The sequence below is a fragment of the Panulirus ornatus genome, chromosome 1, assembly GCF_036320965.1.
Source record: "Panulirus ornatus isolate Po-2019 chromosome 1, ASM3632096v1, whole genome shotgun sequence".
Classification (NCBI taxonomy): Eukaryota; Metazoa; Arthropoda; class Malacostraca; order Decapoda; family Palinuridae; genus Panulirus; species Panulirus ornatus.
The window spans coordinates 44559129-44586254 of record NC_092224.1 but is presented as its reverse complement, the minus strand read 5'-3'; the positions used below and the strand labels follow the sequence as shown (position 1 = coordinate 44586254).

At 42.0% G+C, this 27126-nt stretch overlaps 1 protein-coding gene across 1 annotated transcript in view; it reads right to left on the bottom strand.

Annotated features, from left to right (window-relative positions):
- Atg6 (Beclin-1-like Atg6) overlaps nt 1–27126 on the bottom strand; it is a 379312-nt gene that overhangs the window by 147087 nt on the left and 205099 nt on the right. Inside the window, exon 5 of the mRNA XM_071696219.1 lies at nt 7557–7830. Within this exon, the coding sequence (XP_071552320.1) occupies nt 7557–7830 (274 nt within the window). The remainder of the gene's footprint in view (nt 1–7556; nt 7831–27126) is intronic.

The window sequence follows — 27126 nt, the reverse complement described above, 5'->3', positions numbered from 1 at the left end:
GGTGTTTGGATGGTTTTTGCAGGGAAGAACTGCAAATGACTGGGAGATGTATAAAAGAAAGCAACAAGAGGTCAAGAGAAAGGTGCAAGAGGTGAAAATGAGGGCAAATGAGAGTTGAGGTGAGAGAGTATCATTGAATTTCAGGGAGAATAAAAACGTGTTTTTGAAGGAGAAAAATAACGCGCATACGACAATGTATGTATGGATCATGGCGAAGTGCCAGAGGATTGGCGGAATGCATTCATAGTGCCAGTGTACAAAGGCAAAGGGGATAAAAGTGAGTGTTCAAATTACAGAGGCATAAGTTTGCTGAGTATTACAGAGGTATAAATTTGTTGAGTATTCCTGGGAAATCATATGGGAGGGTATCAATTGAGAGACAGAAGGCATGTACAGAGAATCAAACTGGGGAAGAGCAGTGTGGTTTCAGAAGTGGTAGAGGATGCGTGGATCAGGTGTTTGCTTTGAAGAATGTATGTGAGAAATAGTTAGAAAAACAAATGGATTTGTATGTAGCATTTATGGATCTGGAGAAGGCATATCATAGAGTTGATAGAGATACTCTATGGAAGGTATTAGGAGTATATGGTGTGGGAGGCAAGTTGCTAGAAGCAGTGAAAAGTTTTTATCGAGGATGAAAGGCATGTGTACGAGTAGGAAGAGAGGAAAGTGACTGATTCTCAGTGAATGTCGGTTTGCAGCAGGGGTGCGTGATGTCTCCATGGTTGTTTAATTTGTTTATGGATGGGGTTGTTAGGGAGGTGAATGCAAGTTTTGGAGAGAGGGGCAAGTATGCAGTCTGTTGTGGATGAGAGGGTTAGGAAGTGAGTCAGTTGTTATTCAGTGATGATACAGCGCTGGTGGCTGATTCGTGTGAGAAACTGCAGAAGCTGGTGACTGAGTTTGGTAAAGCGTGTGAAAGAAGAAAGCTTAAGAGTAAATGTGAATAAGAGTAAGGTTATTAGGTACAGTAGGGTTGAGGGACAAATCAATTAGGAGGTAAGTTTGAATGGAGAAAAGCTGGAGGAAGCGAAGTGTTCTAGATATCTGGGAGTGGATTTGGCAGCAGATGGAACCATGGAAGCAGAAGTGATTCACAGGGTGGGGGGAGGGAGCAAAAGTTCTGGGAGCTTTGAAGAATGTGTGGAAGGCGAGAACATTATCTCAGAAAGCAAAAATGGGTACGTTTGAAGGAATAGTGGTTCCAACAATGTTTTATGGTTGCAAGGCATGGGCTATACATAGGGTCATGTGGAGGAGTGTGGATGTGTTGGAAATGATATGTTTAAGAACAATATGTGGTTTAAGGTGGTTTGATCAAGTAAGTAATTAAAGGGTAAGAGAGATGTGTGGTAATAAAAAGAGTGTGGTTGAGAGAACAGAAGAGGGTATACTGAAATGGTTTGGTCACATGGAGAGAATGAGTGAGGAAAGATTGACAAAGAGGATATATGTGTCAGAGGTGGAGGGAATGAAGAGAAGTGGGAGACCAAACTGGAGGTGGAAGGATGGAGTGAAAAAGATTTTGAGCGATCATGGCCTGAACATGCAGGAGGGTGAAAGGCGTGCAAGGAATAGAGTGAATTGGAACTATGTGCTTTACCTGGGTCGACGTACTGTCATTGGATTGAACCAGGGCATGTGAAGCATCTGGGGTAAACCATGGAAAGTTTTGTGGGGCCTGGATGTAGAAAGGGAGCTGTGGTTTCGGTGCATTATACATGACAGGTAGAGACTGAGTGTGAACGAATGTGGCCTTTGTTGTCTTTTCCTAGCGCTACCACGTGCACGTGCGGGGGGGAGGGGGGTTTCATTTCATGTGTGACAGGGTTGTGACGGGAATGTATAAGGGCAGCAAGTATGAATCATGTACATATGTATATATGTATATGTCTGTGTATGTATATATATGTATATGTTGAAATGTATAGGTATGTGTATGAGTGTGTGTGGACGTGTATGTATATACATGTATATGGGGAGGGTTGGGCCATTCTTTTGTCTGTTCCCTTGCGCTACCTCACTAACACGGGAGACTGTGACAAAGTATAGTAAATAAAAAAATGAGAAGAGTGGGAGGTGGGCTGTTTAGAAAGGGTAGTGAGTGGTGGGATGAAGAAGTAAGAGTATTAGTGAAAGAGAAGAGAGAGGCATTTGGACGATTTTTGCAGGGAAAAAATGCAATTGAGTGGGAGAAGTATAAAAGAAAGAGACAGGAGGTCAAGAGAAAGGTGCAAGAGGTGAAAAAAAGGGCAAATGAGAGTTGGGGTGAGAGACTATCAGTAAATTTTAGGGAGAATAAAAAGATGTTCTGGAAGGAGGTAAATAGGGTGCGTAAGACAAGGGAGCAAATGGGAACTTCAGTGAAGGGCGTAAATGGGGAGGTGATAACAAGTAGTGGTGATGTGAGAAGGAGATGGAATGAGTATTTTGAAGGTTTGTTGAATGTGTCTGATGACAGAGTAGCAGATATAGGGTGTTTGGGTCGAGGTGGTGTGCAAAGTGAGAGGGTTAGGGAAAATGATTTGGTAAACAGAGAAGAGGTAGTAAAAGCTTTGCGGAAGATGAAAGCCGGCAAGGCAGCAGGTTTGGATGGTATTGCAGTGGAATTTATTAAAAAAGGGGGTGACTGTATTGTTGACTGGTTGGTAAGGTTATTTAATGTATGTATGACTCATGGTGAGGTGCCTGAGGATTGGCGGAATGCGTGCATAGTGCCATTGTACAAAGGCAAAGGGGATAAGAGTGAGTGCTCAAATTACAGAGGTATAAGTTTGTTGAGTATTCCTGGTAAATTATATGGGAGGGTATTGATTGAAAGGGTGAAGGCATGTACAGAGCATCAGATTGGGGAAGAGCAGTGTGGTTTCAGAAGTGGTAGAGGATGTGTGGATCAGGTGTTTGCTTTGAAGAATGTATGTGAGAAATACTTAGAAAAGCAAATGGATTTGTATGTAGCATTTATGGATCTGGAGAAGGCATATGATAGAGTTGATAGAGATGCTCTGTGGAAGGTATTAAGAATATATGGTGTGGGAGGCAAGTTGTTAGAAGCAGTGAAAAGTTTTTATCGAGGATGTAAGGCATGTGTACGTGTAGGAAGAGAGGAAAGTGATTGGTTCTCAGTGAATGTAGGTTTGCGGCAGGGGTGTGTGATGTCTCCATGGTTGTTTAATTTGTTTATGGATGGGGTTGTTAGGGAGGTAAATGCAAGAGTCTTGGAAAGAGGGGCAAGTATGAAGTCTGTTGGGGATGAGAGAGCTTGGGAAGTGAGTCAGTTGTTGTTCGCTGATGATACAGCGCTGGTGGCTGATTCATGTGAGAAACTGCAGAAGCTGGTGACGGAGTTTGGTAAAGTGTGTGGAAGAAGAAAGTTAAGAGTAAATGTGAATAAGAGCAAGGTTATTAGGTACAGTAGGGTTGAGGGTCAAGTCAATTGGGAGGTGAGTTTGAATGGTGAAAAACTGGAGGAAGTGAAGTGTTTTAGATATCTGGGAGTGGATCTGTCAGCGGATGGAACCATGGAAGCGGAAGTGGATCATAGGGTGGGGGAGGGGGCGAAAATTTTGGGAGCCTTGAAAAATGTGTGGAAGTTGAGAACATTATCCCGGAAAGCAAAAATGGGTATGTTTGAAGGAATAGTAGTTCCAACAATGTTGTATGGTTGCGAGGCGTGGGCTATGGATAGAGTTGTGCGCAGGAGGATGGATGTGCTGGAAATGAGATGTTTGAGGACAATGTGTGGTGTGAGGTGGTTTGATCGAGTAAGTAACGTAAGGGTAAGAGAGATGTGTGGAAATAAAAAGAGCGTGGTTGAGAGAGCAGAAGAGGGTGTTTTAAAATGGTTTGGGCACATGGAGAGAATGAGTGAGGAAAGATTGACCAAGAGGATATATGTGTCGGAGGTGGAGGGAACGAGGAGAAGAGGGAGACCAAATTGGAGGTGGAAAGATGGAGTGAAAAAGATTTTGTGTGATCGGGGCCTGAACATGCAGGAGGGTGAAAGGAGGGCAAGGAATAGAGTGAATTGGAGCGATGTGGTATACAGGGGTTGACGTGCTGTCAGTGGATTGAATCAAGGCATGTGAAGCGTCCGGGGTAAACCATGGAAAGCTGTGTAGGTATGTATATTTGTGTGTGTGGACGTGTGTATGTACATGTGTATGGGGGGGGTTGGGCCATTTCTTTCGTCTGTTTCCTTGCGCTACCTCGCAAACGCGGGAGACAGCGACAAAGTATAAAAAAAAAAAAAAAAAAAAAAAAAAAAATAAAAAGTTTGCTGAGTATTCCTGTGAAATTATATGGGAGGATATTGATTGAGAGGGTAAAGGTATGTACAGAGCATCAGATAGGGGAAGAGCAGTGTGGTTTCAGAAGTAGTAGAGGATGTGTGGATCAGGTGTTTGCTTTGAAGAATGTATGTGAGAAATACTTAGAAAAACAGATGGATCTGTATGCAATATCTATGAATCTGGAGAAGGTATATGATAGGGTTGATAGAGATGCTTTGTGGAAGGTATTAAGAGTATATGATGTGGGAGGTAAGTTCCTAGAAGCAGTGAAAAGTTTCTACCAAGGATGTAAGGCATGTGTACGAGTAGGAAGGGAGGAAAGTGATTGGTTCCCAGTGAATGTCCATTTGCAGCAGGGGTGCATGATGTCTTCATGGCTGTTTAATTTGTTTATGGACGGGGTGGTTAGGAAGGTGAATGCAAGAGTTTTGGAAAGAGGGGCAAGTATGCAGTTTGTTCTGGATAAGATTGAGTGGGAACTGAGTCACTTGTTGTTCAGTGATGATACAGCACTGGTGGCTGATTCAGATGAGAAACTGCAGAAGCTGGTGACTGAGTTTGGTAAAGTATATGAAAGAAGAAAGTTGAAAGTAAATGTAAAAAAAGAAAGTTGAAAGTAAATGTGAAAGAAGAAAGCTGAAAGTAAATGTGAAAAAAGAAAGTTGAAAGTAAATGTGAAAGAAGAGAGTTGAAAGTAAATGTGAATAAAAGCAAGGTTATTAGGTTCAGTAAGGTTGAGGGACATGTTAATTGGGAGGTAAGTTTGAATGGAGTAAAACTGGAGGAAGTGAAGTGTTTTAGATATCTGGGAGTAGATTTGGCAACGGATGGAACCATGGAAGTGGAAGTGAGTCACAGGGTGGGGGAGGGGCAAACATTCTGGGAGCATTGAAGAATGTGAGGAAGGTGAAAACATTATATCGGAGAGCAAAAATGGGTATGTTTGAAGGAATAGTGGTTCCAACAATGTTATACGGTAGCGATGCATGGGCTATAGATAGGGTTGTGCAGGGGAGAGTAGATATCATGGAAATGAAGTGTTTGAGGACAATATGTGGTGTGAGGTGGTTTGATCGAGTAAGTAATGAAAGTGTAAGAGAGATGTGTGGTAATAAAATAAGTGTGGTTAAGAGAGCAGAGGAGGGTGTGTTGAAATGGTCTGGACACATAGGGAGAATGAGTGAGGAAAGATTGACAAAGAGGATATATGTGTCAGAGGTGGAGGGAACACGGAGAAGCAGGAGACCAAATTGGAGGTCGAAGGATGGAGTGAAAAAGATTCTGGGTGGTTGGGGCCTGAACATACAGGAGGGTGAAAGGCGTGCAAGGAATACAGTATACTGGAGCGATGAGGTATACTAGGGTTGATGTGCTGTCAAAGGACTGAACCAGGGCATGTGAAGCATCTAGGGTAAACCATGGAAAGGTCTGTGAGGCCTGGATGTGGAAAGGGAGCTGTGGTTTCAGTGCATTACACAAGACTGTTAGAGACTGAGTGTGAACAAATGTGGCCTTTTTCATCTTTTCCTGGTGCTACCTTGCTGGATGTGTGTGTGTGTGTGTGTGTGTGTGTGTGTGTGTGTGTGTGTGTGTGTGTGTGTGTGTGTGTGTGCTATTTCATGTGTGGTGGGGTGGCGATGGGAATGTATGAAGGCAGCAATTTTGAATTTTACATGTGTATATATGTATATGTCTGTGTATGTATATTTTTGTATAAATTGAAATGTATATGTATGTATATGTCCATGTATGTGCATTTATGTATATATATATGTGTATGTGGGTGGTAGGGCTATTTCTTCATCTGTTTCCTTGCCCTACCTTGCTGACGAGGGAAACAGTGATTAAGAATAATAAATAACATAAATATACTCCTTACTTCCCTTTATCAAAATATTCTAGTAGATTTATCTTCCAAACTACTTTTCCTTTCCAACTAACTTCCTTCAATCTTCCTTTAACCATGTTCTTTTATTTCCACAAAACATTTCCTAAAATCTAATAATAAAGTTTATAATAAGAATTGTTCTGCTGATATTAAACAAATATTTTTTTTTTCTATTCTGCTTTGTCGCTGTCTCCCACATTAGCGAGGTAGCGCAAGGAAAAAGACGAAAGAATGGCCCAACCCACCCACATACACATGTATATACATACACGTCCACACACGCAAATATACATACCTATACATCTCAATGTACACATATATATACACACACAGACATATACATATATACACATGTACATAATTCATATTTTCTGCCTTTATTCATTCCCACCGCCACCTCGCCACACATGGAATAACAACCCCCTCCCCTCTCATGTGTGCGAGGTAGCGCTAGGAAAAGACAACAAAGGCCACATTCGTTCACACTCAGTCTCTAGCTGTCATGTAATAATGCACTGAAACCACAGCTCCCTTTCCACATCCAGGCCCCACAGAACTTTCCATGGTTTACCCCAGACGCTTCACATGCCCTGGTTCAATCCATTGACAGCACATCGACCCCGGTATACCACATCGTTCCAATTCACTCTATTCCTTGCACGCCTTTCACGCTCCTGCATGTTCAGGCCCCGATCACTCAGAATCTTTTTCACTCCATCTTCCCACCTCCAATTTGGTCTCCCACTTCTCTTCGTTCCCTCCACCTCTGACACATATATCCTCTTGGTCAGTCTTTCCTCACTCATTCTCTCTATATGACCAAACCATTTCAAAACACCTTCTTCTGCTCTCTCAACCACACTCTTTTTATTTCCACACATCTCTCTTACCCTTACATTACTTACTCGATCAAACCACCTCACACCACATATTGTCCTCAAACATCTCATTTCCAGCACATCCACCCTCCTATGCACAACTCTATCCATAGCCCACGCCTCGCAGCCATACAACATTGTTGGAACCACTATTCCTTCAAACATATCCATTTTTGCTTTCTGAGATAATGTTCTCAACTTCCAAACATTCTTCAAGGCTCCCAGAATTTTCGCCCCTCCCCCACCCTATGATTCACTTCCACTTCCATGGTTCCATCCGCTGCCAGATCCCCTCCCAGATATCTAAAACACTTTACTTCCTCCAGTTTTTCTCCATCCAAACATAAACAAATATAATTAATAAATCAATTAATTCCTCTTCTTGACCAATTACACATCAATCTACACATTTCATGTTTCCTAGTGTTATAAAATAAACTTATCCGGTAAGACACACATGAAAAACCTCAATAACAAAAATAATAAAACCATACTAACCTCAATATATGAATGATTGCCAAAAGGAACCAATCTATACTTTGAAAACTTGAGACCTATCTTCCGAGCAAGAGAGGCCAAGAGGAGGACAGTTTGGCCCCATGCAGCATTAATCTCTTGCCAGCTAACAGGAGCAGTAGGTAAGCGACCTAGGCGAAGATTATTTATTGTACCAAAATGACCTGAATGCCATATGTGGAAGGTGGTGTTAAATACGTTTGTTTTTTTCAGTCGTTCAAGTTGATTTTGAGTGTAGCTCAGTTGGCTTTTCAAACTGAAACAACATGAGAAAATGCAATCACTTTTACTGAACATGTTTCTACAACATATAAACATGGAAATTTCATACAAAATTTGTTAACACGTGATATACCAAGTTTCTAATAACTACACATTTTCAACTGTATCTAAAGGAAAAGAACTCAGTTTTCCCATGAAGCATTACATATGTAAGAAATAAATGAAGCAAAAAAAGATTTTATATGTTCCTTTTCCTTGCTGACAGCACTGGCTACAAAACATTTACATATACACAAACGCCTAACCTGGGTATGTGTATGTGTGTGGATACATACATATGAGTAAAGACTTGGTACAAGGTTAAGCGACAGGGCAATACAAATGTAAAACTCTCCCCTTGTAAAACACAAATAGCAACCACAATCACAAACACTAGCATATGGTCCTTAAGTGTGGTAAAGAGACACAAAGAGCTTGCAAAGAAGATTCGAAGAAGGGCAGTAAAGATGGTAACAGAATTAATAATAAGAGTGAGTGCTCAAATTACAGAGGTATAAGTTTGTTGAGTATTCCTGGTGAATTATATGGGAGGGTATTGATTGAGAGGGTGAAGGCATGTACAGAGCATCAGATTGGGGAAGAGCAGTGTGGTTTCAGAAGTGGTAGAGGATGTGTGGATCAGGTGTTTGCTTTGAAGAATGTATGTGAGAAATACTTAGAAAAGCAAATGGATTTGTATGTAGCATTTATGGATCTGGAGAAGGCATATGATAGAGTTGATAGAGATGCTCTGTGGAAGGTATTAAGAATATATGGTGTGGGAGGAAAGTTGTTAGAAGCAGTGAAAAGTTTTTATCGAGGATGTAAGGCATGTGTACGGGTAGGAAGAGAGGAAAGTGATTGGTTCTCAGTGAATGTAGGTTTGCGGCAGGGGTGTGTGATGTCTCCATGGTTGTTTAATTTGTTTATGGATGGGGTTGTTAGGGAGGTAAATGCAAGAGTTTTGGAAAGAGGGGCAAGTATGAAGTCTGTTGGGGATGAGAGAGCTTGGGAAGTGAGTCAGTTGTTGTTCGCTGATGATACAGCGCTGGTGGCTGATTCATGTGAGAAACTGCAGAAGCTGGTGACTGAGTTTGGTAAAGTGTGTGGAAGAAGAAAGTTAAGAGTAAATGTGAATAAGAGCAAGGTCATTAGGTACAGTAGGATTGAGGGTCAAGTCAATTGGGAGGTGAGTTTGAATGGAGAAAAACTGGAGGAAGTGAAGTGTTTTAGATATCTGGGAGTGGATCTGGCAGCGGATGGAACCATGGAAGCGGAAGTGGATCATAGGGTGGGGGAGGGGGCGAAAATTCTGGGGACCTTGAAAAATGTGTGGAAGTCGAGAACATCATCTCGGAAAGCAAAAATGGGTATGTTTGAAGGAATAGTGGTTCCAACAATGTTGTATGGTTGCGAGGCGTGGGCTATGGATAGAGTTGTGCGCAGGAGGATGGATGTGCTGGAAATGAGATGTTTGAGGACAATGTGTGGTGTGAGGTGGTTTGATCGAGTGAGTAACGCAAGGGTAAGAGAGATGTGTGGAAATAAAAAGAGCGTGGTTGAGAGAGCAGAAGAGGGTGTTTTGAAGTGGTTTGGGCACATGGAGAGAATGAGTGAGGAAAGACTGACCAAGAGGATATATGTGTCGGAGGTGGAGGGAACGAGGAGAAGAGGGAGACCAAATTGGAGGTGGAAAGATGGAGTGAAAAAGATTTTGTGTGATCGGGGCCTGAACATGCAGGAGGGTGAAAGGAGGGCAAGGAATAGAGTGAATTGGAGCGATGTGGTATACCGGGGTTGATGTGCTGTCAGTGGATTAAATCAAGGCATGTGAAGCGTCTGGGGTAAACCATGGAAAGCTGTGTAGGTATGTATATTTGCGTGTGTGGACGTATGTATATACATGTGTATGGGGGGAGGTTGGGCCATTTCTTTCGTCTGTTTCCTTGCGCTACCTCACAAACGCGGGAGACAGCGACAGAGTATAATAAAAAAATAAAAAATATAAGGAAGAGAAAGAGGCTTTAAATTTGCCTATCTTAAAGAGAGTTAAGAGTGACCTGATCACAACCTTTATGTTTCTAAAACAGATCCATGATGCGGACGATGAACAGTTCTCCAAGAGATGGAGGAACACAAAAACCAGATGTCATAACCTGAAATTAAGCAAAGCAATCTTAAAAAATGAAAAGAAGTATTTTTAAGGTATTAGAGAGGTGGATGATAATAAACAGAACAGAGACTAGGGGCATGGTTAAAGTAGACGGCATACATGAATTTAAGCTGTGACAGAAAAGTTCAGGAGATGAGGCCCCATGAGTTGAAAACTCTTTCCCTGCACAGTCCAAGTAGGAATTACAGACAGACAGATAGACAGACAGACAGACAGACAGACAGACACACACACACACACACACACACACACACAGACACACACATACACATACACACACACACACACACACAAACACACACACACACATACACACACACACACACACACTCATACACACACACACACACACACACACACACACACACACACACACACACACACACACATAAGTTTGTTGAGTATTCCTGGAAAATTGAATGGGAGGGTATTGAATGAGAGGGGTGAGGGCATGTACAGGGCATCAGACTGGGGTGGAGCAGTGTGGTTTCAGAAGTGGTAGAAGATGTGTGGATCAGGTGTTTGCTTTGAATAATATGTGAGTATTTAGAAAAATGGATGGATTTGTATGTAGCATTTATGGATCTGGAGAAGGCATATGATAGAGTTAATAGAGAGGCTTTCTGGAAGGTCTTAAGAGTATATGGTGTGGAAGGTAAGCTGCAAGAAGCAGTGAAAAGTTTTTACCAAAAATGTAAGGCAAGTGTACGAGTAGGAAGAAGTGAGAGTGATTGGTTCCCTGTGAAGGTCGGTCTGTGGAAGGGTGTGTGATGTCCCCACGGTTGATGAATTTGTTTATGGATGGAGTGGATTCAGCAGGTAAATGCAAGAGTTTTGGGGAGAGGGGCAAGTGTGCAGTCGTTCGGGTGAGAGGGCCTAGCAAGTGAGTCAGTGTTTGTTTGCCAATGATACAGCTCTAGTGGCTGATTCAAATGATAAACTGCAGAAGTCGGTGACCTGAGTTTGGAAAAGTGTTTGGAGGGAGAAACTTGAGAGTAAATGTGAATAAGAGCAAGATTATTAGGTTAAGCAAAAAGTTAACTGAAATGTAAGTTTGAAAGGAAAAAAGTGGAGGAAGTTAAGTGTTTTAGATATCTGGAAGTGGACTTAGCAGCAGATGGAACCAAGGAAGTGGAAGTGACTCACAGGGTGGGGAGAGGACGAAGGTTCTGGGAGTGATGAAGAATGTTTGAAAAGAGAGAACATTATCTCAGAGGAAAACTGGGTATATATGAAGGAATAGTAATTCCAGCAACATAATATGGTTGCGAGGCATGGGCTTTAGATAAGGTTGTACAGAGGAGGGTGGATGTGTTGGAAATGAAATGGAGGACAATATGTGGTGTGAGATAGTTCAATCGAGTAAGTAATGAAAGTGTAAGAGAGATGTGTGAAAATAAAAAGAGTGGTTGAGAGAGCAAAAGAGGGTGTGTTGATATGGTTTGGACAATGGAGAGAATGAGTGAGGAAAGATTGACAAAGAGGATATATGTGTCGGGGTGAAGGGAACAAGGAGAAGCGGGAGACCAAATTTATAAATGGAGGGATAGAGTGAAAAATATTTTGAGCAATCAGGGCCTGAACAAACAGGAGTGTGAGAAACGTGCAAGGAATAGAGTGAACCAGAACAATGTGGTATACCGAGGTCAATGTGCTGTCAATGGACTGAACCAGGGAATGTGAAATGTTTGGGGTAAACCATGGAAAGGTCTGTGGGGCCTGGATGTGGATCGGGACCTATGATTTCAGTGTATTACACATGACATCTAAAGACTGAGTGTGAACGAATGTGGCCATTTTGTTTATAATCCTGGCACTACCTCACTGAAGCAGGGGGTAGCGATTATGTTTTCTGTGGAGAGGGGTTGTGGCAAGAATGGGTGAAGGCAAGCAAGTGTAAATATGTACATGCGTATACATGAATATGTTCTGTGTATGTGTATGTATACATAAGTATATGTGTGTATGTATATGTATATATATGTGTGTATGTTGATACACACATATATCCCTGGGGATAGGGGAGAAAGAATACTTCCCATGCATTCCTCACCTGTCGTAGAAGGCGACTAAAGGGGACGGGAGCGGGGGGCTGGAAACCCTCCTCTCCTTGTATTCTAACTTTCTAAAAGGGGAAACAGAAGAAGGAGTCAGGCAGGGAGTGCTCATCTTTCTCGAAGGCTCAGATTGGGGTGTCTAAGTGTGTGTGGATGTAACCAAGATGAGAAAAAAGGAGAGATAGGTAGTATGTTTGAGGAAAGGAACCTGGATGTTTTGGCTCTGAGTGAAACGAAGCTCAAGGGTAAAGGGGAAGAGTGGTTTGGGAATGTCTTGGGAGTAAAGTCAGGGGTTAGTGAGAGGTCTAGAGCAAGGGAAGGAGTAGCACTACTCCTGAAACAGGATTGGTGGGAGTATGTGATACAGTGTAAGAAAGAAACTCTAGATTGATATGGGTGGAGCTGAAAGAGGATGGAGAGAGATGGGTGATTATTGGAGCATATGCACCTGCGCATGAGAAGAAAGATCATGAGAGGCAAGTGTTTTGGGAGCAGCTGAGTGAGTGTGTTAGTAGTTTTGATGAACGAGACCGGGTTATAGTGATGGGTGATTTGAATGCAAAGGCAAGTAATGTGGCAGTTGAGGGAATAATTGGAGTACATGGGGTGTTCAGTGTTGCAAATGGAAATGGTGAAGAGCTTGTAGATTTATGTGCTGAAAAAGGAATGGTGATTGGGAATACCTGGTTTAAAAAGAGAGATATACATAAGTATACATATGTAAGTAGGAGAGATGGCCAGAGAGTATTATTGGATTATGTGTTAATTGATAGGCGTGTGAAAGAGAGACTTTTGGATGTTAATGTGCTGAGAGGTGCAACTGGAGGAATGTCTGATCATTATCTTGTGGAGGCAAAGGTGAAGATTTGTAGAGATTTTCAGAAAAGAAGACAGAATGTTGGGGTGAAAAGAGCGGTGAGAGTAGGTGAGCTTGGGAAGGAAACTTGTGTGAGGAAGTACCAGGAGAGACTGAGTACAGAATGGAAAAAGGTGGGAACAAAGGAGGTTAGGGGAGTGAGGGAGGAATGGGATGTATTTAGGGAAGCAGTGATGGCTTGCGGAAAAGATGCTTGTGGCATAAGAAGCGTGGGAGGTGGGCAGATTAGAAAGGGTAGTGAGTGGTGGGATGAAGAAGTAAGATTATTAGTGAAAGAGAAGAGAGAGGCATTTGGACGATTTTTGCAGGGAAATAATGCAAATGAGGCAGGAGGTCAAGAGAAAGGTGCAAGAGGTGAAAAAGAGAGCAAATGAGAGTTGGGGTGAGAGAGTATCATTAAATTTTAGGGAGAATAAAAAGATGTTTTGCAAGGAGGTAAATAAAGTGCATAAGACAAGGGAACAAATGGGAACTCCAGTGAAGGGGGCTAATGGGGAGGTGATAACAAGTACTGGTGATGTGAGAAGGAGATGGAGTATTTTGAAGGCCTGTTGAATGTGTTTGATGCTAGAGTGACAGATATAGGGTGTTTTGGTCGAGGTGGTGTGCAAAGAGAGAGGGTTAGGGAAAATGATTTGGTAAACAGAGAAGAGGCAGTGAAAGCTTTGCAGAAGATGAAAGCCGGCAAGGCAGTGGGTTTGGATGGTATTGCAGTGGAATTTATTAAGAAGGGGGAAGACTGTAATGTTGACTGGTTGGTAAGGTTATTTAATGTATGTATGATTCATGGTGAGGTGCCTGAGGATTGGCGGAATGCTTGCATTGTGCCACTGTACAAAGGCAAAGGGGACAAAGGTGAGTGCTCAAATTACAGAGGTATAAGTTTGTTGAGTATTCCTGGTAAATTATATGGGAGGGTATTGATTGAGAGGGTGAAGGCATGTACAGAGCATCAGATTGGGGAAGAGCAGTGTGGTTTCAGAAGAGGTAGAGGATGTGTGGATCAGGTGTTTCCTTTGAAGAATGTGTGAGAAATACTTAGAAAAGGAAATGGATTTGTATGCAGCATTTATGGATCTGGAGAAGGCATATGATAAAGTTGATAGAGATGCTCTGTGGAAGGTATTAAGAATATATGGTGTGGGAGGTAAATTGTTGAAAGCAGTGAAAAGTTTTTATCGAGGATGTAAGGCATATGTATGTGTAGGAAGAAAGGAAAGTGATTGGTTCTCAGTGAATGTAGGTTTGCACCAGGGGTATGTGATGTCTCCATGGTTGTTTAATTTGTTTATGGATGGGGTTGTTAGGGAGGTGAATGCAAGAGTTTTGGAAAGAGGGGCAAGTATGCAGTCTGTTGTGGATGAGAGCTTGGGAAGTGAGTCAGTTGTTCACTGATGATACAGCACTGGTGGCTGATTCATGTGAGAAACTGCAGAAGCTGATGACTGAGTTTGGTAAAGTGTGTGAAAGAAGAAAGTTGAGAGTAAATGTGAATAAGAGCAAGGTTATTAGGTACAGTAGGGTTGAGGGACAAGTCAACTGGGAGGTAAATGGAAAAAAACTGGAGGAAATGAAATGTTTTAGATATCTGGGAGTGGATTTGGCAGCAGATGGAACCATGGAAGTGGAAGTGAATCATAGAGTTGGGGGAGGGGGCAAAAGTTCTGGGAGTGTCGAAGAATGTGTGGAAGTCGAGAAAATTATCTCAGAAAGCAAAAATGGGTATGTTTGAAGGAATAGTGGTTCCAACAGTGTTATATGGTTGCAAGACATGGGCTATGGATAGAGTTGTGCAGAGGAGGGTGGATGTGCTAGAAATGAGATGTTTGAGGACAATATGTGGTGTGAGGTGGTTTGATAGTGTAAGTAATGAAAGGGTAAGAGAGATGTGTGGTAATAAAAAGAGTGTGGTTGAGAGAGCAGAAGAGGGTGTTTTGAAATGGTTTGGTCACATGGAGAGAATGAGTGAGGAAAGATTGACCAAGAGAATATACGTGTCAGAAGTGGAGGGAACGAGAAGTGGGAGACCAAATTGGAGGTGAAAAAGATTTTGAGTGATCGGGGCCTGAACATGCAGGAGGGTGAAAGGTGTGCAAGGAATAGAGTGAATTGGAATGATGTGGTATACTGGGATCGACGTGCTGTCAATGGATTGAACCAGGGCATGTGAAGCATCTGGGGTAAACCATGGAAAGTTCTGTGGGGCCTGGATGTGGAAAGGGAGCTGTGGTTTTGGTGCATTATTACATGACAGCTAGAGACTGAATGTGAACGAAAGTGGCCTTTGTTATCTTTTCCTAGCGCTACCTAGCGCACATTTGGGGGAGGGGGTGGTTATTTCATGTGTGGTGGGGTGGTGATGGGAATGAATAAAGGCAGACAGTATGAATTATGTGTATATATGTATATGTCTGTGTGTGTACATATATGTATACTTTGCGATGTATAGGTATGTATATTTGTGTGTGTGGACATGTATGTATATACATGTGTATTTGGGTGGGTTGGGCTATTCTTTCGTATGTTTCCTTGCGCTACCTCGCTAACGCGGGAGACAGCAACAAAGCAAAATAATAAATAATAAGAAATAAAATGTTGATAGAATTAGTATACATATGTCTATGTGCATGTATGGGCGATTATGTGTATTATGAGTGGATAGGCCATTCTTTTTCTGTTTCCTGGCACTATCTCACTGACATGGAAAACGGCGATCAAGTTTAATAAATAGATATTATCTATTATGTTTTGCCACCATTTCCCGAAACAGTGACATAGTGCCAGGAAACACGAAGAACGGCCCATCCACTCATATACATATATATATACATAAATGACTCTACACGCACATACAAATACAGATACATATCAACATATACACAAATACATTCATATACATACACATACACAGACATATAAATATATACACATGTATATACTCATACTTACTAGCCTTCAATGTAAATGTGAATAAGAGCAAAGTTATCAGGTTCAGTAGGGTTGAGGGACAACTGAATTGGGATGTAAGTTTGAACAGAGAAAAACTGGAGGAAGTGAAGTGTTTTAGTGGAGTGGATTTAGCAGCAAACTAAACCCTGGAAGCGGAAGTGAGTCACAAGGGGGGGGGGAGTTCGGGAGCGAAGAATGCATGGACGAAGATAAAGTTATCTCGGAGAGCAAAAATGGGTAAGTTTGAAGAAATAGTAGCTCCAACTATATTACATGGTTGCAAGGTTGCAAGAAGGGTGGATATCTTGGAAATGAAATGTTTGAGGACAATATGAGGTTTGAGGTGGTTTGATCGAGTAAGTAATGAAAGGGAAAGAGATATGTGTGGATATAAAAAGTCTGCGGTTGAGAATGCAGAAAAGGATGTGAAATGGTTTGGATATATGGAGAGAATGACTGAGGAAAGGTTGACAAAGAGAATATATGTGTCACCCATGATGGGAACAAGAAGAAGCAGGAGGCCAAATTGGAAGTGGAAGGATGGGGTGAAAAAGATTTTGAGTGATTGGAGTCTGAACACACAGGAGGGTGAGAGGCATGCAAGGAATAGAGTGAATTGGAATGTGTTATACCGGGGTTGATGTGCTGTCAATGGACTAAACCAGGGCACGTGAAATGTCTGGTGTAAACCATGGAAAGGCCTATGGGCCTATATGTGGATAGGGAGCTGTGGTTTGGTGCATTACACATGACAACAAAAGACTGTGTGAACAAATGTGGCATTTTCTCTGTTTTCCTGGTGTTACCTCACAGAAGCAGGGCTATCAATGATGTTTCCTGTGGGCAGGATGATGCCAGGAGTGGAAGAAGGCAAGCAAATATGAATATGTACACGTGCATATATGCATATGTCTGTATAAGTGTCTGTGCGTGTATGGGCATTTATGTATATGCATGTGCATATGAGTGGATGGGCCATAATTCGTGTTTCCTGGTGCTACATCGCTGATGCAGGAAATGACCAAGTACACCAAATATATAGAAGTGGTAGAGGATGTAAGGATCAGGTGTTTGCTTTAAAGAATGTATGTGAGAAATACCTAGAAAAACAAATGGACTTGTATGTAGCACTTATGGATCTGGAGAAGCCATATGATAGAGTTGATAGAGATGCTCTGTGGGAAGTATTAAGAGTATATGGTGTGGGAGGCAAGTTGCTAGAAGCATGGAAAAGTTTTTATCGAGGAAGTAAAGCAAGTGTACGAGAAGGAAGAGAGGAAACTGACTGGTTCTCAGTGAATGTCGGTTAGCGGCAGGGGTGTGTGACGTCTCCATGGTTGTTTAATTGCTTATGGATGGGGTTGTTAGGGAGGTAAATTCAAGAGTTTTGGAGAGAGGGGCAAGTATTCAGTCTGTTGTGGATGAGAGGGCTTGGGAAGTGAGTCAGTTGTTGTTTGCTGATGATACAGCGCTGATGGCTGATTCGGATGAGAAACTGCAAAAGCTGGTGACTGAGTTTGGTAAAGTGTGTGAAAGAAGAAAGCTGAGAGTAAATGTGAATAAGAGCAAGGTTATTAGGTACAGTAGGGTTGAGGGACAAGTCAAATGGGAGGTAAGTTTAAATGGAGTAAAACTGGAGGAAGTGAAATGCTTTAGATGTCTGCGAGTGGATTTGGCAGAGGATGGAACCATGGAAACATAAAAGAGTCACAGGGTGGGGAAGGAGGCAATATATATATATATATATATATATATATATATATATATATATATATATATATATATATATATATATATATATATATATATATTTTTTTTTTTTTTTTTGCTTTGTCGCTGTCTCCCGCGTTTGCGAGGTAGCGCAAGGAAACAGACGAAAGAAATGGCCCAACCCACCCCCATACACATGTATATACATATGTCCACACACGCAAATATACATACCTACACAGCTTTCCATGGTTTACCCCAGACGCTTCACATGCCCTGATTCAATCCACTGACAGCACGTCAACCCCGGTATACCACATCGATCCAATTCACTCTATTCCTTGCCCTCCTTTCACCCTCCTGCATGTTCAGGCCCCAATCACACAAAATCTTTTTCACTCCATCTTTCCACCTCCAATTTGGTCTCCCACTTCTCATTCCCTCCACCTCCGACACATATATCCTCTTGGTCAATCTTTCCTCACTCATTCTCTCCATGTGCCCAAACCATTTCAAAACACCCTCATGTGATCTCTCAACCACGCTCTTTTTATTTCCACACATCTCTCTTACCCTTACGTTACTTACTCGATCAAACCACCTCACACCACACACTGTCCTCAAACATCTCATTTCCAGCACATCCATCCTCCTGTGCACAACTCTATCCATAGCCCACGCCTCGCAACCATACAACATTGTTGGAACCACTATTCCCTCAAACATACCCATTTTTGCTTTCCGAGATAATGTTCTCGACTTCCACACATTCTTCAAGGCTCCCAGGATTTTCGCCCCCTCCCCCACCCTATGATCCACTTCCGCTTCCATGGTTCCATCCGCTGCCAGATCCACTCCCAGATATCTAAAACACTTTACTTCCTCCAGTTTTTCTCCATTCAAACTTACCTCCCAATTGACTTGACCCTCAACCCTACTGTACCTAATAACCTTGCTCTTATTCACATTTACTCTTAACTTTCTTCTTTCACACACTTTACCAAACTCAGTCACCAGCTTCTGCAGTTTCTCACATGAATCAGCCACCAGCACTGTATCATCAGCGAACAACAACTGACTCACTTCCCAAGCTCTCTCATCCCCAACAGACTTCATATATATATATATATATATCTTTCTTTCTTTCTTTCATACTATTCGCCATTTCCCGCATTAGCGAGGTAGCGTTAAGAACAGAGGACTGGGCTTTTTAGGGAATATCCTCACCAGGCCCCCTTCTCTGTTCCTTCTTTTGGAAAATAAAAAAGAAAAAAAAATTGAGAGGGGAGGATTTCCAGCCCCCCGCTCCCTTCCCTTTTAGTCGCCTTGTACGACACGCAGGGAATACATGGGAAGTATTCTTTCTCCCCTATCCCCAGGGATAATATATATATATATATATATATATATATATATATATATATATATATATATATATATATATATATATATATATATATTTATCTATCCATTATACTTTGTCGCTGTCTCCCATGTTAGCGAGGTATACATACATATACATACATAGGCATATACATATATAAACAGGTACATAATTCATATTTGCTGCCTTTATTCATTCCCGTTGCCAAACCACTGTACATGAAATGACAACCCCCCCTCCCCCTGCACGCGCGCGAGGTACCGCTAGGAAAAAACAAAGGCCACATTCATTCACACTCAGTCTCTAGCTGTCATGTATAATACACTGAAACCACACCTCCCTTTCCACATTCAGGCCCCACAAAACTTTCCATGGTTTATCCCAGATGTTTCACATGCCATGGTTCAATCCACTGACAGCACATCAACCCTGGTATACCACATTGTTCCAATTCACTTTATTCCTTCCACGCCTTTCACCCTCCTGCATGTTCAGGCCCCGATCACTCAAAATCTTTTTCACTCCATCCTTCCACCTCCAATTTGAACTCCCGCTTCTCCTTGTTCCCTCCACCTCTGACATATATATTCTCTTTGTCATTCTTTTCTCAATCATTCTCTCCAACTGACCAAACAATTTCAATACACCTGTTTCTGCTCTCTCAAGCACATTCTTTCTATTACCACATATCTCTCTTACCCTTTCATTACTTACTTGACCAAACCACCTCACACCACTTGTTGTCCTCAAACATCTCACTTCCAACACATTCACCCTCCTCCAAACAACCCCATCTATATTCCAGGAATACTTAACAAGTTTATACCTCTGTAATTTGAACACTCACTTTTATCCCCTTTTCCTTTGTACAATGGCAATATGCATGCATTCCGCCAATCCTCAAGCACTTCACCAAGAGCCAAACATACTGTGAATATCCTCACCAACCAGTAAACAACACAGTCACCCCTTTTTTTAATAAATTCCACAGCAATACCATCCAAACCCTCTGCCTTGCCAGCTTTCATCTTCATCAAAGCTTTCACCTCTTCTTGTTTGTTTACCAAATCATTATCCAAAGCATTATAATGGGAGGGTATTGATTGAGAGGGTGAAGGCATGTACAGAGCATCAGATTGGGGAAGATCTGTGTGTTTTCAGAAATGGCTGAGGGTTTGTGGTTCAGATGTTTGCTTTGAAGAATGTATGTGAGAAATACTTAGAAAAGCAAATGGATTTGTATGTAGCATTTATGGATATGGAGGAGGCATATGATAGAGTTGATAGAGATGCTCTGTGTAAGGAATTAAGAATATATGGTGTGGGAGGCAAGCTACTAGAAGCAGTGAAAAGTTTTTATCGAGGATGTAAGGCATGTGTACGAGTAGGAAGAGAGTAAATTGACTGGTTCTAAGAGAATGTCGGTTTGTGGCAGGGGTGCGTGATGTCTCCATGGTTGTTTAATCTTTTTATGGATGGGGTTGTTAGGGAGGTGAATGCAAGAGTTTTGGAGAGAGGGGCAAATATGAAGTCTGTTGTAGATGAGAGGGCTTGAGAAGTGAGTCAGTTGTTGTTCGCTGATGATACGGCGCTGGTGGCTGATTCAGGTGAGAAATGGCAGAAGCTGGTGACTGACTTTGGTAAAGTCAGTCACGCCGCCACCCTGCCAACATGAAATAACAAACCCTTCCTTCAGCGTGCGAGCGAGGTAGCGCTAGGAAAAAACAACAAAGGCTACATTCGTTCACACTCAGTCTTTAGCTGTCACGTGAAATGTACCAAAACCACAGCTCCCTTTCCACATCCAGGCCCCACAAAACTTTCCATGGTTTACCCCAGACACTTAACATACCCTACTTCAATACACTGACAACACGTCGACCCCTGGTATACTACATCATTCCTATTCACTCTTTCAGCCTTTCACCCTCCTGTATGTTCGGGCCCCGATCGCTCAAAATCTATTTCACTCCATCCTTCCACCTCCAATTGGGTCTCCCACTTCTTGTTCCCTCCACCTCTGACATACATATCCTCTTTGTCAATCTTTCCTCATTCATTCTTTCCATGTGACAAAACCATTTCAATAAACCCTCTTCTGCTCTCTCAACCACACTTATTTTATTGACACATATCTCTCTTATACTTTAATTACTTACTTGATCAAACGACCTCACACCATATATTGTCCTCAAACACCTCATTTCCAACATATCCCCCATCTTCCGCACAACCCTATCTATTGCCCATGCCTCACAACCATAAAATATTGTTGGAACAGCTATTGCTTCAAACATACCCATTTTTGCTCTGTGATATAGTGTCCCTGCCTTCCACACATTCTTCAATGCTCCCAGAACCTCTGCCCTCTTCCTCACCCTATGACTCACTTCCATGGTTCCATCTACTGATAAATCCACTCCCAGATATCTAAAACATTTTACTTCCTTCAGTTTTTCTTCATTCAAACTTACCTCCCAGTTGACTTGTCCCTCAACCATACTGAACCTAATAACCTTACTCTTATTCACATTTACACTCAACCTTCTTCTTTCACATACTTTACCAAACTCAGTCACCAACTTCTGCAGTTTCTCACCCAAATCATTCACCAGCGTTATATCATCAACGAAAAACAATTGAGTCCCTTCCCAAGCCCTCTTATCCATAACAGATTGCATCCTTGCCCTTCTTTCCAAAACTCTTACATTCACCTCCCTAACAACCCCATCCAAAAACAAACTAAACAGCCATGGAGACATAACACACCCCTGCCACAAACCAACATTCATTGGGAACCAAAAACTTTCCTCTCTTCTTACTCGTATACATGCCTTACATCCTCGATAAAAACTCTTCACTGCTTCTAGTAACTTACCTCCTACACCATATACTCTTAATGCCTTCCACAGAGTATCTCTATCAAACCTATTATATGCTTTCTCCAGATACATAAAATGCTACATACAAATCTATCTTCTTTTCTAAGTATTTCTGATACACATTCTTCAAAGCAAACACCTGATCCACGTATCCTCTACCAATTCTGAAACCACACTGCTACTCCCCAGTTTGGTGCTCTGCACATGCCTTAACCCTCTCGATATATACCCTCCCATATAATTTCCCAGGAATACTCAAGAAACTTGTACCTCTGTAATTTGAACACTCACCTTTTTCCCCTTTGACTTTGTACAATGTATCTAAACATACATTTCGCCAATCCTCAGGCACTTCACCATGAAACATGCATACACTGAATAGCCTCACCAACCAGTCAACAACAAAGTCGCCCTATTCTTTAATAAATTTCACTGCAATACCACTTTTCCAAAAGGAGAAACAGAGGGGTCCAGGTGAGGATATTCGAAAAAAGGCCTAGTCCTCTGTTCCTAATGCTACCTCGCTAATGCGGGAAATGCCGAATAGTTTAAAAGAAAAAGAAAAAGAATATATATAAATATATATATTTTGTAATTTTCCAAAAGAAAGAACAGAGAAGGGGGTCAGGTGAGGATATTCCCTATAAGGCCCAGTTCTCTGTTCTTAACGCTACCTCGCTAACGCGGGAAATGGCAAATAGTAGTAGTATAGTAGTGTGTGTGTATATATATATATATATATATATATATATATATATATATATATATATATATATATATATATATATACATATATATATATATATATATATATATATATATATATATATATATATTTTTTTTTTTTTTTTTCTTTCTTTTTTTGCTTTCTCGCTGCCTCCCGCGTTTGCGAGGTAGAGCAAGGAAACACACGAAAGAAATGGCCTAACCCACCCCCATACACATGTATATACATACGTCCACACACGCAAATATACATACCTACACAGCTTTCCATGGTTTACCCAGACGTTTCACATGCCCTGATTCAATCCACTGGCAGCACGTCAACCCCGGTATACCATATTGATCTAATTCACTCTATTCCTTGCCCTCCTTTCACTCTCCTGCAAGTTCAGGCCCCGATCACACAAAATCTTTTTCACTCCATCTTTCCACCTCCAATTTGGTCTTCCACTTCTCCTCGTTCCCTCCACCTCCGACACATATATCCTCTTGGTCAATCTTTCCTCACTCATTCTCTCCATGTGCCCAAACCATTTCAAAACACCCTCTTCTGCTCTCTCAACCACGCTCTTTTTATTTCCACACATCTCTCTTACCCTGACGTTACTTACTCGATCAAACCACCTCACACCACACATTGTCCTCAAACATTTCATTTCCAGCACAACCATCCTCCTGCGCACAACTCTATCCATAGCCCACGCCTCGCAACCATTCAACATTGTTGGAACAACTATTCCTTCAAACATACCCATTTTTGCTTTCTGAGATAATGTTCTCGACTTCCACACATTCTTCAAGGCTCCCAGAATTTTGCCCCCTCCCCCACCCTATGATCCACTTCCGCTTCCATGGTTCCATCCGCTGCCAGATCCACTCCCAGATATCTAAAACACTTTACTTCCTCCAGTTTTTCTCCATTCAAACTTACCTCCCAATTGACTTGACACTCAACCCTACTGTACCTAATAACCTTGCTCTTATTCACATTTACTCTTAACTTTCTTCTTTCACACGCTTTACCAAACTCAGTCACCAGCTTCTGCAGTTTCTCACATGAATCAGCCACCAGCGCTGTATCATCAGCGAACAACAACTGACTCACTTCCCAAGCTCTCTCATCCACAACAGACTTCATACTTGCCCCTCTTTCCAAAACTCTTGCATTCACCTCCCTAACAACCCCATCCATAAACAAATCAAACAACCATGGAGACATAACACACCCTTCCGCAAACCTACATTCACTGAGAACCAATCACTTTCCTCTCTTCCTACACGTACACATGCCTTACATCCTCGATAAAAACTTTTCACTGCTTCTAACAACTTAACTCCCACACCATATATTCTTAATACCTTCCACAGAGCATCTCTATCAACTCTATCATATGCCTTCTCCAGATCCATAAATGCTACATACAAATCCATTTGCTTTTCTAAGTATTTCTCACATACATTCTTCAAAGCAAACACCTGATCCACACATCCTCTACCACTTCTGAAACCACACTGCTTTTCCCCAATCTGATGCTCTGTACATGCCTTCACCCTCTCAATCAATACCCTCCCATATAATTTACCAGCAATACTCAACAAACTTATACCCCTGTAATTTGAGCACTCACTCTTATCTCCTTTGCCTTTGCACAATGGCACTATGCACGCATTCCGCCAATCCTCAGGCACCTCACCATGAGTCATACATACATTAAATAACCTTACCAACCAGTCAATAATACAGTCACCCCCTTATTTAATAAACTCCACTGCAATACCATCCAAACCTGCTGCCTTGCCGGCTTTCATCTTTCGCAAAGCTTTTACTACCTCTTCTCTGCTTACCAAATCATTTTCCCTAACCCTCTCACTTTGCACACCACCTCGACCAAAACACCCTATATCTGCCACTCTATCATCAAACATATTAAACAAACCTTCAAAATACTCACTCCATCTCCTTCTCACATCACCACTACTTGTTATCACCTCCCCATTTGCGCCCTTCACTGAAGTTCCCATTTGCTCCCTTGTCTTACGCACTTTATTCACCTCCTTCCAGAACATCTTTTTATTCTCCCTAAAATTAATGATACTCTCTCACCCCAACTCTCATTTGCCCTCTTTTTCACCTCTTGCACCTTTCTCTTGACCTCCTTTCTCTTTCTTTTATACATCTCCCACTCAATTGAATTTTTTCCCTGCAAAAATCGTCCAAATGCCTCTCTCTTTTCTTTCACTAACAATCTTACTTCTTCATCCCACTACTCACTACCGTTTCTAATCAACCCACCTCCCACGCTTCTCATGCCACAAGCATCTTTTGCGCAATCCATCACTGATTCCCTAAATACATCCCAATCCTCCCCCACTCCCCTTACTTCCATTGTTCTCGCCTTTTTCCATTCTGTACTCAGTCTCTCCTGGTACTCCCTCACACAAGTCTCCTTCCCAAGCTCACTTACTCTCACCACCCTCTTCACCCCAACATTCAATCTCCTTTTCTGAAAACCCATACAAATCTTCACCTTAGCCTCCAAAAGATAATGATCAGACATCCCTCCAGTTGCACCTCTCAGCACATTAACATCCAAAAGTCTCTCTTTCGCACGCCTGTCAATTAACACGTAATCCAATAACGCTCTCTGGCCATCTCTCCTACCTACATACGTATACTTATGTATACCTCTCTTTTTAAACCAGGTATTCCCAATCACCAGTCCTTTTTCAGCACATAAATCTACAAGCTCTTCACCATTTCCATTTACAACACTGAACACCCCATGTGTACCAATTATTCCCTCAACTGCCACATTACTCACCTTTGCATTCAAATCACCCATCACTATAACCCGGTCTCGTGCATCAAAACCACTAACACACTCATTCAGCTGCTCCCAAAACACTTGCCTCTCATGATCTTTCTTCTCATGCCCTGGTGCATATGCACCAATAAACACCCATCTCTCTCCATCAACTTTCAGTTTTATCCATATTAATCGAGAATTTACTTTCTTACATACTACCACATACTCCCACAACTCCTGTTTCAGGAGTACTGCTACTCCTTCCCTTGCTCTTGTCCTCTCACTAACCCCTAACTTTATTCCCAAGACATTCCCAAACCACTCTTCCCCTTTACCCTTGAGCTTCGTTTCACCCAGAGCCAAAACATCCAGGTTCCTTTCCTCAATTATACTACCTATCTCTCCTTTCTTCACATCTTGATTACATCCACACACATTTAGACACCCCATTCTGAGCCTTCGAGGAGGATGAGCACTCCCTGCGTGACTACTTCTTCTGTTTCCCATTTTAGAAAGTTAAAAAATACAAGGAGGGGAGGATTTCTGGCCCCCCACTCCCGTCCCCTCTAGTCGCCTTCTACGACACGCGAGGAATGCGTCGGAAGTATTCTTTCACCCCTATCCCCAGGGATAATATATATATATATATATATATATATATATATATATATATATATATATATATATATATATATATATATTTTTTTTTTTTTTTTTATACTTTGTCGCTGTCTCCCGCGTTTGCGAGGTAGCGCAAGGAAACAGACGAAAGAAATGGCCCAACCCCCCCCCCCATACACATGTACATACACACGTCCACACACGCAAATATACATACCTACACAGCTTTCCATGGTTTACCCCAGACGCTTCACATGCCCTGATTCAATCCACTGACAGCACGTCAACCCCGGTATACCACATCGCTCCAATTCACTCTATTCCTTGCCCTCCTTTCACACTCTTGCATGTTCAGGCCCCGATCACACAAAATCTTTTTCACTCCATCTTTCCACCTCCAATTTGGTCTCCCTCTTCTCCTCGTTCCCTCCACCTCCGACACATATATCCTCTTGGTCAACCTTTCCTCACTCATTCTCTCCATGTGACCAAACCATTTCAAAACACCCTCTTCTGCTCTCTCAACCACGCTCTTTTTATTTCCACACATCTCTCTTACCCTTACGTTACTTACTCGATCAAACCACCTCACACCACACATTGTCCTCAAACATCTCATTTCCAGCACATCCATCCTCCTGCGCACCACTCTATCCATAGCCCACGCCTCGCAACCATACAACATTGTTGGAACCACTATTCCTTCAAACATACCCATTTTTGCTTTCCGAGATAATGTTCTCGACTTCCACACATTCTTCAAGGCTCCCAGAATTTTCGCCCCCTCCCCCACCCTATGATCCACTTCCGCTTCCATGGTTCCATCCGCTGCCAGATCCACTCCCAGATATCTAAAACACTTTACTTCCTCCAGTTTTTCTCCATTCAAACTCACCTCCCAATTGACTTGACCCTCAACCCTACTGTACCTAATAACCTTGCTCTTATTCACATTTACTCTTAACTTTCTTCTTTCACACACTTTACCAAACTCAGTCACCAGCTTCTGCAGTTTCTCACATGAATCAGCCACCAGCGCTGTATCATCAGCGAACAACAACTGACTCACTTCCCAAGCTCTCTCATCCCCAACAGACTTCATACT